The sequence below is a fragment of the Neodiprion lecontei genome, chromosome 7 (assembly GCF_021901455.1).
Source record: "Neodiprion lecontei isolate iyNeoLeco1 chromosome 7, iyNeoLeco1.1, whole genome shotgun sequence".
Classification (NCBI taxonomy): domain Eukaryota; kingdom Metazoa; phylum Arthropoda; class Insecta; order Hymenoptera; family Diprionidae; genus Neodiprion; species Neodiprion lecontei.
Genome location: NC_060266.1, coordinates 21,857,650 through 21,876,978, shown reverse-complemented (window position 1 = coordinate 21,876,978; position 19,329 = coordinate 21,857,650). Strand labels below are relative to the sequence as shown.

Below are 19,329 nucleotides of genomic sequence, written 5' to 3'. Positions count from 1 at the left end.
TTATATATGGATTAGGGTGAGCCAAAAAAACTAACCTATCGAATCTATGGTCTTAAAAGGACCTATTTAATGAGGAAAAAATTCTCCCGTTTGGAAAAATTTTTTGCCTCAATTTTAAAAGGTGTCGCAGGTCATTTGAAATTTCCCATTTAAATGATACGCTAAAAATATTTTCCAAGCATATTCTTGCAGGGCATCAAATTCTCTAAAAAAAGATCCTGGAGTTGATTTTTTTGACTCGAAATCCGTATACTTACGGCAGCCGTGAAAGTCGAAGAAAAGCGGAAATATGCAGTATAGCGTTGATACAAAATTATAATCGAACTTTAACGAAAAATGAAGAAGAAAAACGATTTATTTTGCAAGCAGCGCAATTAAATCGCCGGCAATATCCTAATTGTAACGAACAAAGTTTTATCAACAATTAGAAAGAATATTAATGTTTGAAAGTGCAATAAAAAATAAATGAACGAGTTGAAACTCTACTCCTTTGACGAATCTAGTTTATAAACAACATCTTTCGCACACCTTGTTTCATTTTAGTTCAAGTTTTTTCATTCAGTACGGATATTTTAAATCGTAGAGCCCGGAAAACTGCATATTTCTGCTTTTCTTCCATTTTCACGACCCGCAAGTATGCGAATTTTTCAGTCTAGAAAATCAGCGCGGGGATCTTTTTTAGAGAATTTGATGCCCAGCGAGAATATGCCTTAAAAATTTTTCTATCTCAAACGGTTCTAAGGTTATAGCATTTTTAATGAAAAAATAATTTTTCTCGTGTTATTTAAATGGGAAATTACAAATGGCCATCGACACCTTTTAAAATAGAGCTAAAAAAATTTCCAAACGGGTCAATTTTTTTCTCAGTCTTAGGTCCTTTTAATACCATAGATTCGATATGTCAGTTTTTTTGACTGACCCTAATATACATATAATTTGAAAATAAAACTTTTTGTATTAAATATTGATGAAAATCCGGATAAATTTCGATATGCATTATACTTAATCTACGTAGGTATTATACCTGTAATCCTGGTGCGAAACGAATGGAAATTAATCTCACACGAATATTATAAATCCTGTTGCAATTAATATTCTATGGATATTCGCATCACGTCGATGCGTGTACAAAATAAAATAAAATCAGTTCCTCCATTACGCGTATAAAAAATCGTGTGTAAAATGAACCAAAAAAATAATATGGACGAAATTGGCAGGATGAACGACACCCAATTTCGCGACTTCACATACGCGATTGCATTTTAAATTCTTCAACTCTAACTCGATCCTTCGATACGATTTTACCAAAGTTGCGAAATATTAAATTTTTTTTTTTTTTTTTCATTCCACGTTTTCTCTCACACGTGAACTTCAACCTCGTTAAAAATTTCCGTCTGTAAAAACAAAACGTCGCAACGTATCTCCAAATGATCGAGAAAAAACACACACACACACACACACGCGCGCGCAGGCACTCGCCAACGCGCGAACAAACAAACAAATAAAAAAGAAGAAATAAACAAAATAAATAAATAAAACGGAATCTCAAGCTCGACTCGGTTCTCGAAGGATCGAATTGATCGTTCCAGTTGCGTCAAAGACCCTCCGAGGATTTAAGCTGATTGGCTTTGAATTATTGATGGGCAATCCTGTATCAGTATGCCTCGTCCTCGTCCTCGTCCTCGTCCTCATCCTCCCCTTCCGTCTCCTTCTCACGAATTGTCCAACGTCGACCCGAAAACTGACCCGAGGGTTGTCACTTTGCTTGCTCGTCGCCAGGGTGCACATATATATACATACATATATATATGTATATACTTTCAACCTATACATACATATATGTATGTAGGCAACGTACATGTTCGTCCTTTGCTTCGCTTTTTCTCTCGTTATTTTTTTTTTTTTGTTTTTGTTTTTTTTTTTTTTTTTTTTTTTTATTCGTACATCTATTTATTTTTTGTCCCTTCGTACCACGCGCGTTCTTTGACATCTAAAACCTTTTTGAAGCAAAACTCTTACCGATCAATCCGTCCCGTCCATCCATTTATCCATCAATCGTTGAAATTTCATTTCCATCCCCCCCCCCCCCCCCCTCCGACAGGGTACTCCAGTCTCTTCGTTTGATCGTAAGAAGATTGGTAGCGAAAAAAAAAAAAAAAAAAACAAAAAAACGTCTAAATTTCATTACGAAATAGGCGGAGAAAAACATACGGGAGTATGGAAAGAGGAGCAAGGAAGAATGAGAAGCGGAATATTGATCTTTCGGATCTCTGTTCGGAGAGATATTTCAGTCTCGAGAAACACTTTTGCCCCGCATCACGTGTGAGAAAAGAAGAAAAATAATAAATTGTCAACCTTCGCGATCTTTATTGGATGATAATATTGTTGTTGCGACGTGGCGTGTTAATTAAATAAAGGATTTTCGAGGTATACCGCGACTTGCAGACAGGGCTGATTTATCGTGTCAGATCACATTTTCCCGTATCGCACGCATGTTGTGTTAAAATAATATCGTTATATACCTCTGCCTAATAGTCGCTCGGATGCAAACGTGCAACACTCGGAAAATTGAACGTACAGACACGGGTATAACGGTGACCCACATTGATAACCCGTGCAAAAAAATCACCTGTCATAAATAACCCAGTCGACGACAATTCAAGACAAAAATAACCCGACCGAAAATGATCGAGACTCGAACAAAAAATAACCCGCGAAAAAAAAAAAAAACAAAAAAAAAACCAACGCACGCAAAAATAACCCGCGACGAGAATGACCTGCAAAAAAAAAAAAAAAATAACTCAAACAAAAATAACTCAAACAGAAATAACCCAAAAATACAAATGACCACGACAAGAACAACCGTCACAAAAATAAATTGAACGAAAATAAACCCACGAGAACATAATTTCGATCGAAATAATTCAGGATAAAAATAACCCCGAGACAAAAAAAAAAAAAAACACCCGCAAAAAAATAACCCAAGCAAACGTGGCCACGAAAAAAAAAAAATGAAGAGTTGCAAAAAAAAAATTGTCGAAAAATGTAATTACGTCAACGATGGATCAAATCAACTAAAGTTAAATTTCGCGCGTTTTTTTTTTTTTCTTTACGTCTCGCGTGGATCATTTACGCCGTGGTCATTTTTCTTTGGGTTATCATTTCTAGGTCACCCGGTCCTAGTGCCAGGTATAACAACAACGATGACTGTTCTTGTTGTTTCAGAGTCCGTCTCCGCCGCAGTACGTGTTCTGGTACCACAACGATCGTATGATTAACTACGACAACGCCCGCGGCGGTGTCACCGTGGAAACGGACCAGGGACCCCGAACACAGAGCCGACTAACTATCCGGCACGCTGTCGAAAAGGACACGGGGAATTACACCTGTAGCGCCTCGAACACGGAGTCGGCCTCCATCTTCGTATTCGTCACCGAAGGTACGAACAATAATCACACGATTCTCACAGTTTACTATTTCTCGTACGGATTTTGGCCGAATAAATTTTACAACGTATCCAAGTTTTTTTTTTTCAACATCCCAAAAGGCAGTTTTTTTCACCAAATTTTTTTTCCGTCCTACGAGTCTCAAAACATCCCAATTTTCATATTTTTTTTTCTCTACGTCCGTTCGCCTCTTCGTAGAGAGAAAAAAAACAGAAATCAATTCTCGGTATCGGAGAATTTTGAAGAAAACCGCGAGTGGAAAAAAAAACTGCCGAAATTTTTATTTGTTCGTTTATTTTTTTTTTTTTTTTTGTTTACCGCGATCACAGTTGCAAATTCGGTACTTTTAGACTCGTTCCAGTAAAATCGATGAATAAGTGAAAAACAAAAAAAAAAAAAAAAAACAAAGTAACTCTCCGGTTACGCCAAAAAATTTTCTACAAGTAAAATAATACCTGATGCAAAAATTCATCCCCCCTCCCCTCTGCCGATAATTCCTCAAGTCGATCACTCTCGTTTTCGGTGAGACGGCTCACTCGCTCGCGATTAACCCTCAGCGCCATCTGCCGGCTGACTACGTGTATCATACAATATCGAGCAACGCCCGGTGAAAGATTATCCAATGCCACCCTATAAGCGTACATATATATACGTGTATATATATATTCGTGTAATACCGAAAAGCCCAGAAGCGTGTTGATATTCGAAGAGAGTTTAAGGGATAAGAACCGAAATTACGTTTACATTATACGCGTGTATAAATATATATATATATATATATATATATATATATATATATATATATATATATATATATATATATATATATGTATGTATATACAGAGAGAGAGAGAGAGAGAGAGAGAATTATAATAAGATGTAAGCATAAGTAAGCGGTGTTATAAGTATAATAATACAATGACGTGCAAACAATAAACGTCTAGCTGCATGAGGCAGGATATGATTATATATATACATATACCTATCATAATTGTTTTCACCGGCGCTGCGACGAGCAAACAGCTTTAATATATGGAGAAACGCAAGAGGGAAAATTAATGAGAGAGAGAGAGAGAGAGAGTGAGAGAATCGGATGTACAAAACTTGTTCAGACTTACTAGTCTCACTTACTTGTAATGTACTCACTTGCAAGTATATATCAATTACAACGGTTTATACATACATAAATAATACATGCATACTCGTATATGTGAACCAATTATTTTCACATATACGTATATCCTTAGATTATTTTATTTTCAACCTTGTATGGGAGTTGAAAGAAATCAACTTGAGCCGCGTTATATTTTCATCAAGACAATAAAACGAACAACGAATCAATACACGCGAGAAATTAATATAATACTTGTAACTCGTCTTGTACAAGAAAAGGTCGGACAGAAGTTTTACGTCTTATGTATTATCCAGTGTATCCGAGGCTTTGTTCTTTTTGTTTTATTTTTATCAAAAACAAATAAGAATGAAATAAAAAAAAAAAAAAAAAAAAACCGTCGCGTTATACGTAACATTACAACTTGTCAGTTAGCGTGAAATTATAATTAGTAGTAATTAAAGGATAACAAGCTCTGTGCGCAATTATCGCTACAACGATATATATACTCAAAAAGATTTCGATCGAAAGAAATATGCAATATAAAATAATTACATTACATAACTTGTCGTGATATTTTTTTTTTCTTTTTTTTTTTTTATAACTCAATAAAGTAACTCGGAATACGGTACATATACAAAGTACGTTCGATATTTTATAATTGACAATAAAGTCGCTGTGCAAGAAAAACTCGGATTAAAATACATAATGGGTTGCGTAAAAAGGTAGTCGGCAAACTAATTTGCGATATCAACGATAACAACGGTATTATATTTAAATAAGTATTCAGTTTTCTCCGGGTAAATCTCGAATTGAATAAACAATTAAAAAATCAAAAAAAAAAATAAATAAAAAAAAAAAAAAATTCGCTACAATTCTTCTCAATTGTTCGACGTATAGTATAACCTACTGTACCCATCGATGACCCGGTAATTGTTTCGTTCGGCAAATCACATCGCTTGCCGTTGACTCGTCGTCGTTTTTTTTTTTTCTTTTTTTCTTTTTTTTTCTCGCACTCGTTTCCTTCTCCAAGAAATGTACAACACGTGCTTATACTGCTACCGTCCTCGTACAAAGGCTGCTGCATCTCGCAATTCGAAGATACGATGCCGTAAATAAACACGCGACGAGAAATAACGAAGCCCGCATCGCGATTGAAGTACAACGTTACGGGTATACTGTAATAAATTACATTATATACATACTATGTTAGGTACATGTTACACCTCATGCAATAAACATCGCGCACCGTGCAGTTCAACGTCATATATACCGAATATATATTATGCAAAACTATTTTTTTTTTCTTTTCTTTTTTTGCCTTTTCTTCCACGTTTCCTCAGCCAGCGGTAATAATTTATGTAACATTCCATAGCGTCACACACCGAGCGTACATATATACATATATATATATACAGGGTGTCCCTAAATTGCCTCCCACGGACTAGCCAGCATAATACCTCGTTAAAATCAAACCGAGAATTTCTTTTCCGGAAGATCGTCCGACGCATAGTTTTTGAATTATAAGCGATAGCGCTAGGCCAATCAGAGTGCACCATTTCATCTAGATTTGCCGCCACGGAAATTGCTGTTTTGTTCGTCTGGGTGAATTATTATTATTTGTTTACGAATTAAATATCGGCACCTCCCCTCTTTCGCTGCTGTACCCCTTATGCTTGAGGATGCGCTTCTGTTTACACACACAAGTGTGCGCCCATGGATGTGCGGCCGGCAGCGTATGCCGCGGCAACAATACCGAGGTCAGCGCTCGAGAAGGGGTACAACAGGGAGAGAGGGGAGGTGCCGATATTTAATTTGTAACCGAATAATAATAATTCACCCAGACGAACAAAACAGCAATATCCGTGGCGGCAAATCTAGATGAAATGGTGCACTCTGATTGGCCTAGCGCTATCGCTTATAATTCAAAAACTACGCGTCGGACGAGCTTCCGGAAAAAAAATTCTCGGTCGGATTTTAACGAGGTATCATGCTGGCTAGTCCGTGGGAGGCAATTTAGGGACACCCTGTATACACACACACACTATACATATGTATAAATTGTGAGTGCACGATTCGAGAAACAAAAGGGGTTGTGAAATACCGACCAAAGAGAATGAAAGAGTGAACGTGGGCAAAAAAAAAAAAAATTTATACATGTATATGTATATATATATATGTGTGGTACTGAGCAGCGTTTATCATTCAAGAAAAATATCACGTACAATAATAAATGTACGATATAAGAAGCGTAGTTGGACAAACGTCGCAGACCTTCGATGATATGGAAAAAAATATAAATGGATAGAATACGAAAAATTAGTATCTTTCATATTTTGCTTGCTTTTTTTTTTTTTCTTTTTTCCTTTCTACTTTACGAAGCCCGTACAAAATCTGCGATGATCGGCAAGAGAGAGAGAGAGAGAGAGAGAGAGAGAGAGAGAGTTGAAAAAAAAAAAAAAGAAAAGAATAAGTTGACATGTAAAGATGAGGGAAGAGAGAGTGTAAAAAAAAGAGAGGAGGGGGAGGGATAAAAAATGAATCCTCTCTTGTCTACCAAAGCAACACTGGCAGCGCTCGATGAATAATCACAGCAATCTTGAATAAACTCGCCACTTTGTATTCCAGCCTGTGCTGTCCTCGAAAGCTTATGTATATATATATATATATATACAATGTGTATATATATGCATATACATACATACGTGTAATATGTATAATAAGGTACGCACACATATATATATATACATCTGTGATTCATGAATTTGTGATCGAAAAGAGCGCGATTAAAAAGTAACTGACAAGAATTTGAATTTCCTGAAATTTTCAATCTAATCAAATCGTAACGCGACTGTAAGTACTGAAAAATCGAATTTAATATAAGTTTTAAAAAATGCTAAATTTACATTTTATTACATTCTCTCACTCTTGATGCAAGTATCGTATCTCTATCTTACAATCCGATCTAACCTCATTGTACAATTTACAGATTTGAATAAATCTATTTAGATTCAAAGTAATCCCCACATCTGTAAGTTTAAGTATATAATTTAGGTCCTTGATATTGGTGAGAAAGAAGAAAATTTTCACTCACCCCTTGAATTGACTCAGAATACTGAATAATGATCATTAAAAGTGAAATCCGCTTTTAATTTTAATATTAACCCGTGCCCCAAACGTACTTTAAAGAAGTTAAAATCGATTTTCCGATCAATTTTTTGATCCATTTGCATGTGAACAATGAAATAACATTGTGTGGCAATTTAAACTAATCTAAAAGTAATTTTACCGCATTCCGCACATTTGTATGAATTTCTTAAGGTGATACGGACATTAGAGCAGTGTAAGGATAAAAAACTGAATTTTTGATACGTTATCAATCGCTAATAAATACGTAAAAAATAAACGTTTTTAATTAGACAAAATGAGAGATTGTTTGATTTGAATTTAAGAAGAAGGAATAAGGAATGTTTTAAGAAAAATGTTTAATGTGAAAAAAAGGTGAAACTTGTACAAAAATGAGCTGTAAATCAAAATGTAACATCTCCGAACGTAATTATTGGCAATCTAGCGTTGTGATTTTTTGATCCGATTATTTTTCGATTTTCTCGTATCTATTTCACGTCAAAAAAGTAACGCTGTCGAAATATAGATAACGGCATAGATTTTCTCAGGAAAAGCTACGCAAAACTTATTTTTTCAAATTTTTTTTTTACCAATAATTAAGGGCCACCGTAGTATATACGTGTATATAAATGTTTAGATACGTATAAATTATACACGATTAGATCAAGTTAAACGGAGATCAGAATTAGATACCTTCACTGTTTTCTTTTCTTTCTTTTTTTTTTCTTTCATCCCCCTGACCGTAAAGGACAAACAACGCTTTCACGTAACGTAACATTTTCAACTCTTTTTCTAGGTGACAAGATGGCCGCCATACAACGGCGCAAGACATCGGGAACGAAAAGGAACATTGGAAATTTAGCCTTAGTTTTAATGTTCATCGGGGTCTCCTCCCCATTAGCCTCGCTAGTCCGATAAATCTAACTACTCTATCTCGCCAATTGTCCATTATATTATTATTATTATTATCATCACCATCATCATCATTATCATCATCATCATCATCATCATCATCATTACTACCATAATCATCATCATCATCATTATCGTTATCATTATTACTAATATACCTACGTCACTACCGTTATTGTAATTATTGTTGTTGTCATTATTATCGCCTCTACGCGTGTTGTCATCTGCGTAAATCGTTGAATTACAATTTTAACTGAATTCATTATATTTAAACACAGCAACACAGGCGACCGCGACTTGACGTTTAGCGTCGTTTTTTCAACGCTGAACAAAAAATAATAATACCAAAAACAACAATAACAGTAACCAAAATAATAATAATAATACACGAAACATCCTTTCATATGTCTTTTCCTTCGTTATTCTCAAATCTTCACATATTATATACACTTGTATATGGGGTATTTCACAAAGTATCGATCAAGATGAGAAACTGATGTTTCCGATTTGATCCAAATATTTTTCTACGAAAGTGCTGGTCGGAAAGCAAAACCATGTTTATAGAAAATGGAAACAAATAAAAGGAATCACTATGTCGAGACCGCCCCTTTTCTAGAATCTGAAAGAATTCGGGAAATCCTTGGAAAATGTGAAAAAAATTTTGAACCCCATTAATTCTCATCACGGCGAAACTTGGATCTTGAAAATGACGAAAATCTCGAAAAATTACTTACGAAATGCATTGTCGATACGAAATTGAACAAGAAGAAACCTTGCTTATAATATGGATGGAAAAAAAAAAAAATCACATCCACAGAAATCGATTCGAAAAAACAGTGATTTCTGAAACTTTCGTAATTTTCTATATCCAACTTTTGCCGTGTTGAAATATCCGTTTTTTAGTCGGGCTAAAAAAGTTTCGTCATATATTCCTAGAATTTTCCGGAACTTTTTCAGATCTTAAAAAATGGGAGAATCTCAAAACATGTTATAACGTCTAAATGTCAGATACGAATGATTGTAAAAATTTGAAAATAATCATGGTTTTGTCTTTCGACCAGTAGCTACTTTCTTCGCAGAAAAAAAAGGTTTCATTCAAATAGAAAATATCGATTTCCGATCTTGATCGATACTTCCTGGAATGCCCCATATATCTATCCATACTACATGTACAATGTACGATAATAATTCTTCTTCGATTTTTTTCGCGTCCTTATGTATACATGCATATGTGTATTCGCGTCAATTCATCATCGATATATTACGTTGTTACATTTAACATAACGTACTACGTGTAATATAATTATAAAATTATACTATACGTATATTTATATGTATACATAACACGCGTATACAGACGCGGAGATTGAATTTCTAGTACCAACATTAAGGGGATGATAAACCCGTTGATTCAGATTATAGGTTATGGAAACGTCATTTACTTTCTTTTGTAAAACTTTCCGCACCGATTGCAAAGCCGAAAACCGCGCAGAGAAATCAAAGTTCTAATCGTACGTTTTCTCAAATTGTTTAAACAATTTATAAATAATGAATGTATCGCAGAATCTCATAAATTTTTCACATTATTCGTAACAATATTTTTTTCCATCAATTTACTCGGCACCAAAAATATAAAGTTTTTTTCTTAAAAAGTGCGATGTTTACGATGAAATTACATTCGGCGCGAAGATTCCTCTCCAAAAAGAAAAAAAAATACGAAACGATGTCCTGACTATATTGCCTTCATTTCACATTATTCAACTATATTTTCGCGTAAAATAGAAGTAAAATTTTATAATAAAAATAAAATCCCGCGTCACTGTATAACACAAATAATATATACGTATGGTATAATAATTATTATACAAAATAAAATAGGCTCTAACGTACAGACTGATCGGCTAACGGTCGAAAGATCTAACGCGCATGCGCTAAATTTCTTGTTACAAACAAAAGCAGTTGTTTTGTCAGGTTTGCCAACCGTCGTAAGTTCAGATGGACGCGTCACCGCAACGTGCGTAACCTAAAAAATGTTGCTCGTCCTGACGAAACGACTGATTTTGCTCTAAAATTTTAACGCATACGCTTTAAATCATTCTACCGTTATTTGATCACTCTGCAGTATATATATATATATATATATATATATATATATAATAATAAATGAATTGTAAGAAACGGAAGGAACGAAAGAGAGACAAAAAGAAAAGAAAAGAAATGGCGTGCATAATATGTATATCTGATATTGAAATCAGGAAGAATATATATATATATATATATATATATATATAAATTATACGATTTCAAGATCATTGAGGAGTGGCGGGGATTAGGAAAGAAAAAGAAATCTATCACAAAGGCGTCTGTATGTATATATATAATAGTAATAATAATAAAAATAATAACAATAAAATAGTAAATAATAATGATAGTAATAATTAATAAATCAATTTAATCTTACATCTGTGAAAGAATAAAAATTAAGAAAATACCGTCATTTCTTTTCAAATTTTCTGAGCAATAATTTCTCACTATATAGGATTACCTTCATCGTTATCGTCGTTGTTATTATTATTATTTAATTTTTAAAAAAACTTTACCATCAAGCACACGCAATTGATAGTAAAAATAACAACAGTAATAAAGATGGTTTGAAAAACAAATCGCGTTCAGAGGCCGTGCGATCGTCGCTCGATGCGTCGTATATATTTATAAATTGTCTATAATATTAATATACATCCGTACATATACGTTATGCATGCGGTATAATTTAATAATACACATTGTATTATCTAATGGTATAAGAACGAATGCGCGCCATCATGCGACCTTTTACCACTAAGGCGTAAAATTAGAAAGGCGTTTTCTTTCCTCTTCGTACCGACGCGAATGAAGAAAAAAAAAAAAAAAAAAACAACAACAAGAGGATACATTCAAAAACGTTGAAATTTAACAATGGACCAATTAACGATAAAAGGTCGTAAGTACTGTCGGTTACGCCCTTTCGAGACGAATTTGATGAAAAATAATCACCTTCAATAACCGATTATGTTTTTTTGAGAAGATAAAAAATTTCTCTCGAACTCTATTTCCGAAATCGACGTATCTTTACGTCACAAGGATGAAAGAAAAAATAAAAAAAAATGGCGGATACGACCTTACAACGCTACGTTCGATATAATGTTTAAAAAAGAGAATGTAAAATTTTTTCAAATTCTTCCCTTTATCTTCCCGAAGGTTTTTACATCATTTACGAAAGCTGAAAATAAAAAACACACACAATAATGACGAATACGCGACGTTGTAACATTTACAAATGTGATAAACAAAAATATATTTTCACGCCGAAAGGGCGTATCGACCAAACACGACACCTTTTAGAATCTTTACTTATTTTTTCTGCTAATTTTAGTGTAGATATATATGCGTTATTTGGAGTGCTTTTGAGTGGCAAATACCGTGTACAAAAAAAAGAAAGTTATCCGTTCTTTTACCACCAAATTCACCCTTTGGGTGTAAGCGTCCTTATACCATTAGACACGCCATATATTATTACCATACAGACTCGACCTGCGGTTCCGGAATTACATTACATTAATTACCTACATACTTGTTGTTGCGTTACTACGAATAATCATTCCGTCTCTGTAACGTATACATAATATATATTACATATACATTATTCAATCATAAATATGTCTACTTAGCGGCTAAGATTGTAGTTGAAGCTTGGTCATATATATGTATATTTTCTTTTTTCAAATTACAAATTCAGAGATACAAAAATCGTAACGATTTGATTAATAAGTCATAAAAAATCAATGATCGTCGTTCCCAATTCATATTCGTAGATATAGAAAAATAATTTATACATACACACACTGAGAGAAATTTTTATTTCCGGTTACCGCTCAGTCCTCGACTATTTTCATTTTTTACCGCAATCGATAAAAATATAGTTCTAGGTAGAAAATGAAAATTAGTTTTCTAGCTCTTACCGGAAAGTCTATTATCCGTTACTATTCTTTCTCATTACGATCACTGTTGCTAGATTTTCTTGCAACTGTTGCTAAAATTTAACGCTCGTGCAACGATAAATTGACGTTAAAGCCTTGTTTGATTAAAAAAGTAGTGTAAACCGAACAAACTGATTTTGCTTTGCAATAACCAAAAAAGTATCGACGATAGCGCAAAATGGTTACGCGTACCTCGTTTCTCGTAATTCCAACAATATTCAAACAGTTTTTTTTAACGATACCTGTTTTACTAAATTTTCCTAGTTACTGTAACAAATGAAATTTTTCTCAGTGCACCCCGATTAATTTTCACTGTAAACCGAACGAAAGAGAAAAAAAAAAAAAAAACACAACGAAATAAATGAAATGTAAAAGGAAGCCTTTAAAAAAATATTGGAAATTTGACCACACGATTAAATACACATGTATTTATATCGCGAATCGCGTATAATATACATATAGCGGAAAGCAGAATCGAGGGTTAGATCAATTGCGATGTTAATAATAATATTAACAGCTGATTTCAGAACGGATCCCTGAAATGCATTACGTTCGGTTATGTAGTTATATTACAAGGGCCGTCCGGAAGGTCAAAGGGTTCGATGAAAACGTGATCCGTTTTCTCATATCCGGTATCGTCGTCGGCCATTACAATACGTATATCTACCCTGCCCATTACACACCACCTTAAACACGTTGATTCGAAGGATATCTGTGACAACGCGTGTCGATGAAAAAAAAAAAAATTATTTCTTTTCGAGTTTATAATTAAATGAATAAATTTTTATTCCATACATCGAATGATAACCAAAATCTGCATTCGTTACTCAATTAAAATAGTTTTCTTTTGTCATTTTTACGTTCGTAAGTAAGGCGAGAGCAAACTTTAATATAATCAATATTATCAATTATTCGATGTATAAGAATCGAAATTTACTTATTTAAATAATATAAACTGAAAAAAAAAACAAAATCTTTTTCGGTTTACCTGTGATTAATTATTATTTTTGATGAAAAAGTGATTTAAATACAAACCTGCAGTTTGGTTAATTCTTACTTATTCACAATAAATGTTGAGAGAAAATGGATAAATTTTCTCAAAATCCGAAATATCGTTCCGACTTCTAAAAATGCAAACTTTGTCTGATAAAACTATTTTTTTCTTTTGATAGTTACAAAAACAAAACGCGTAACATGATCGGTAAAGCTCGTAAGCTTTATTTTTGTTCACCGTGCGATAAAATGGAGAACAGAGAATACGTAAAAAAAAGAAAAAAAAAAAAAAACAGCAAATAAATAAAAGAATGAAAGACAAGAAATAACAAGGAAATTAAAATCCAACAAAATATCTTGTCGACGATTACGACGTATAAAATATAAATGTAATAATTAGATCGTATTTATACGACATGCGCTAGGTTAAAATTTAAACTATATCTCTCACGATCGACTGTAAAAGTGTGTAAGGTCAAAAATGAAAACGGAGGAAAATAAGAAAAAAAAGAAAACAAACGAATCCGTACAAATCAGACAAGATTTGTTTCTATGTTACGTTATGTGATACGCATGTTACGCACGCGTGAAAAAAACCGCAAGCGTTGCATCGCATCAACGAGATCGATCGTAGCGGGGAGAAAGAATGACATTTTTCCTCTTCTTTTATTACTTTCCACGCCAATTTTTTTCTTTATTTTTTGTCTTTTTTTCGCCGTTGTTCTTGTTTTTCCCCCCCAGTTTTCTTTTGTTACGTTTTTTTTTTTTCTTTCTCCTCCTTTCGCGCGTCCACGCGAATTATCTCCGCGAATGAATAATTCAAATTCAGGGTGGTCAAAACACGCAACGCATACCGGATATATCATACATTACATGTATAGGTACTTATATGGGGCGTTCCACGCCAACTCGGTAGACGGTTCACTTGACTCGATTTTTTTTTTTTTTTTTTTTTATTTCGTTACAGATTTTTTCTATTACGGTACGACGGCTGAAAACCATCGAAGGAACGAATGTCGATTTTCTTTTTAATCGCTCGTCTTTACTCTATGAATTTTCAAACCCGTATAAAAATTGACGGAATCGATTTTTTTTTTTTTTTTTTTACTCAACAAGAAAAAAAAAAACATTCCGTTCTCGAAGTGAAACATTTTTACCCAAGATTCAACGTCGAAGAACGTTTTCTATTATTTCCCCTATCGTTTTTGATATCTTTTTCAAATCGTTTTTTTCTTCTTTCGTTTACCATCATACCAGTTCGAAACCTGTGATAAAAATTGGTGAATAAAATGAAAAAAAAAAGAAAATCGTAGGGTGTATTTCAGGACTACAGAAACGGAAAAAAAAAACGAAAAACAAATCAGTAATCAAATCGGAGGTCCGATACATGCGTTGCATTAAATTTGAGACAAGTACGATACTAGTAGAAACGATTTGAGAAATAGGAAGAAAAAAATGGTGAGAAAACAAAAAAAAAAAATAGAAAAAAACCTTCTTCCGCTCTGAATCTTGCGTATGAAACGTTACGTTTCGAAGACGTGATGTCTTTTTTTTATTTTTGTTTTAGTAAAAATCGATTCAGACATTTTTCTCGGATGGGTTTAAAAATTTGTAGGGTGAGTGTGACGGGTGATTGAAGTAAATTGAAAGATATTTTTTTCTTTTTTTCCATGGTTATCAGGGTTCGTACCAGCGTAAGAAAACTACTTTATGAAATTAAAAAATGTCACGCACGTATAAAACCGTTTACCGAATTCGCGTTGAATTCTCCATATATATATATATATATATACGCGTATTATTAAATAATCCGATCGTTGAAATGACTCGAAAAATTTTACAACATATAAAATCATCCCTCTTATCCTGCATTAATTGTAGTATCGTATATGCGCGTTATAAATATCCTGTTCATCGAATCGAACTTATTATATACTCGATGAATATAATATAATATAATATAATATAATATAATATAATATACTATTATACAGCTGCGTGTGTTGTCTGAGGTGTAACAGAAAAGAAGAAAACCAACATCACTTATAATAACGCAAACTCGATGATTTCTATACGCGCGTTATCTAAACCATAATTAATAACAATAGTAGTAATAACAATAATAGTAATAACAATAATGATAATTGTTATGATAATAACAATCACCACGACCATCGTCATCATCAATCATCAATCATCAATCATCGTCGTCATCATTACCATGAAAACAATCATCAACAATCGTGAGAAATTCTAATTCTAATCAATTATCACAAATAACGACGGTTATACATATAGAACTATACACGTATAGGGATCTCTTTTAAGCGAATCTGTATAATCGTTATAACATAAAAAGTTTTATCATCATCATCATCATCATCATCATCATCATCATCATCATCATCATCATCATCATCATCATCATCATCATCATCATCATCATTATTATTGATGTAAAAAAGAGATTTATTGATAAATAATTGCGAGAAATACGTAGACGATTTAAAGAATTCATATATAATAGTATACGCATACGGGTAGGTGTATGTATGCATATATATAGGTGTATTATTACTATTATTATTATTATTATTATTATTGTTGTTGTTGTTGTTTTTGTTGTTATTATGATAATGTGAAACCCGATTAGACCGGAAGCTGCTGGTATACTGTATATTATTATATTGTATCAATTTAGCCGATAATTCATTCAACGTCACTCTCGTGTATTGTAATTACTCATATATACATACATATTCGATTACATGAATATATATTATGTATACACGCATGCATACATGTATATATATATATATATATATATATATATATATATATATATATATATATATATATATATATATATATATATATATATATATATATATGTAATGTAATAGTAAAATGAAAATCGTAGAGTACGATATAATAAATAAAGCGGATTGATTAATCTGAATCGGGCTCGAATATTTGCGCAAACTTCTCACACAGGCAACTATCTGAAAAAATAACGAGCAGCATGGGAATATGTGGGAAAGATGAGAGTGAGGGATTAAAAAAAAAAAAAAAATAAATTAAAAAAAAAAAAACCAAGATTAAGGTGTATTTCGGAACTTTCTGTGTGGAAAAAAATAAAATTAAAATTAAACGCGTTGACACGCGATCGGTTTTACAGAAAAGAATATGATAAACGATAAAAGTTGCAGATAAACATCGGCAAGAAACAATGCAATTGGAAAATAAAAACCGTTCTCGTTTAGCAATTAAAATCGTTGAAGTTTTTTTAATTTTCTCATCACGTTTATAATCGAAATATTAATAGGATATGGGTTCAAGATGAAGAGGAAAAAATGATTGTATAAATCGCGAGTTACGATTCGAACGTTACTTGAAACCAATTTCGCGTGACATTTTACTTACCTATAATATAATAAAAAACTCAAACGTTAACTCTATAAATAGTACGAAAGTAAAAAAAGAAAGAGTGTGTGCGGTGTGAAAAGATTTTTGAAGAATTAAAAAAAAAAAAAAAAACTACATGATAAGAATAATAATGATAATGATAATGATAATAATATTACAAATATATTAAACAAAATCGGTAGGCTGCTGATTGTACGATTATACTATATTACACACGTATGTTTGTGTGCGTATGAATTTTAAAGAGTCACCTCGAGAAGGGAAAAAAAATAAATAAATAAAAAATTTATAAATACATGTATGATAATTAATAATTAACTATACACATTGTATTATATTAATATGTGTTGCAAGGTTTGAAACTCCTGATTGAGATCGCGAATTTGTTAACGTGAAAAATTAAACATCAAAACGAAGAGAAAAAATACAAAGAAAAAAATTTCAGGGACCCGCGGAGTAAATTATAACAACACGAATAAACGAATAAACAATAAATCGTATCGGTATAATAGAAATATGTATACACGGATGATGTAGCCTGCAGATGTTTTCGGGTGAGAGAGAGAGAGAGAGAGAAAGAGAGAGAGAGTGCTAAAAAAGAATTGCTTGTCACAATTATTATTACGATAACGATAATTGTCGTTATATTTCTTGTTCCCCTTACATTATTTCACGAGAGAAAGAAACAAATTTCCTTCATTTTTCATACGTTTATCTATTTGTTTATTCATTTTGGTACTTTGTACGAAAATCTTACACCTCGAATCGACAAATAATGCGACAGATCTGTAAACGAAGTAATTGATTAATCGATCGATGCGGGATAATTGCGAAAAGAAGAAAAGAAGAGTTGAAAACAAAAACCGGGATGAAAAATTTAGAGAAAAAAGAAAAAGAAAAATATAAAAATACGAAAATCACGGGACCATTTCGCTAGCGATTTTTATTATATGTATAAATCACCGTTTACGTGTACGTAAAAATTTTCTCTCCCGTGCGATCCTACTTCAGTTTCATTAAAATCAGCATAAACACATGCAAAATACGCGTGCGATATAATACTTTTTCAATTCAATCTGATATTGGACAAAGCTGACAAAGCTAGTGGTTAAAATTATAATTTTATACTCCGAGAGACACACTAGAAAAAAAGAAAAAATATATATTATATTGTTTTTCCAATCGCTGTCACACCTGTCTATATAATAATGAATTCATTTTGTTTTATAATAAATAATTACGTTATAATATGTATATACACGTCTGCAGGCAGCATCGACAAGTGTGTATTATATATATATTTCCAAATTTATAACATTGCGTATTATTGCGCATTTAAAAAATATTATATTAGATTAGATCATATTATTATTATTATTATTATTATACAAATATATATATACACGTATCGCGCTTAATCGCACGGATCGACGCGATTAAACAATAATTATTGTTATATTAAGATATAATATTGTATAATTACCGTTAGTTGATGTAAATTATTTAGGGAATTGGGATAACGTTTCTATTTTAGTATTTTGTTTCATCGATTTTTTTTTTTCTCGTTCTTTCTTCTTTAATGACAGCTCTTTGTTCATTCTCAGTGTTGAAAGAGCACAGAAATAAAAAAAAGGAAAAAACATTTATATCAAAAGATACGATTAAAATTGAGAATTTGAACGGAAGAAAATCTATATATATATATATATATATAGCAAAATGGCAAGAATCTGGGAATATTTTTTCCATCTCAATTGATTTAGGGAAAATTGTTTCATAGAATGTAATTATAATTATAATATTAAATTAAACGCGATATTATTAACGTCATCATTACCTGATCACCATCGTCATTATATGATAATTAATACTGTTATTATTAATCTAGGTCCGGTTATAACTATATAGTATACACACACACACACACACACACATATACATGTATATATACATGTATATATGGAAATTATGTGTATACATACATGCATAAATTAAGGTAAAATAATAATTAATTACAATACAATTATATTATGTAATTTCGAATTAATTCTAAAGAAAAACGAAACAAATAAACAAGAAGAAAATTTGAGGAAGTAGAGAAAAAGAAAAAAAAAAAAAACAAGGAAAAGAAGTCTAATAACAATAACTTGCAACTCGAACATTTCTCAATATATGTCTGCAATCATGTATTATAGAAGGTATATTGATTTAATTCAATAAAAAATACGAAAAATAGTATAATCACGATGAATTTCTTTGCCTATTGCAACATCGTTTCGAAGATACCCGTTATTTGCTT

At 32.4% G+C, this 19,329-nt stretch overlaps 1 protein-coding gene across 1 annotated transcript in view; it reads left to right on the top strand.

Moving 5' to 3' along the window:
* The window catches only part of LOC107228039 (hemicentin-2), a 155,352-nt gene extending 146,667 nt beyond the window's left edge, over window positions 1–8,685 (top strand). The window contains exons 6-7 of the mRNA XM_046745253.1: window positions 3,226–3,439; window positions 8,480–8,685. Of these exons, the coding sequence (XP_046601209.1) occupies window positions 3,226–3,439; window positions 8,480–8,601 (336 nt within the window). The 3' untranslated portion in view covers window positions 8,602–8,685. The remainder of the gene's footprint in view (window positions 1–3,225; window positions 3,440–8,479) is intronic.
* Window positions 8,686–19,329: the final 10,644 nt, after the last annotated feature.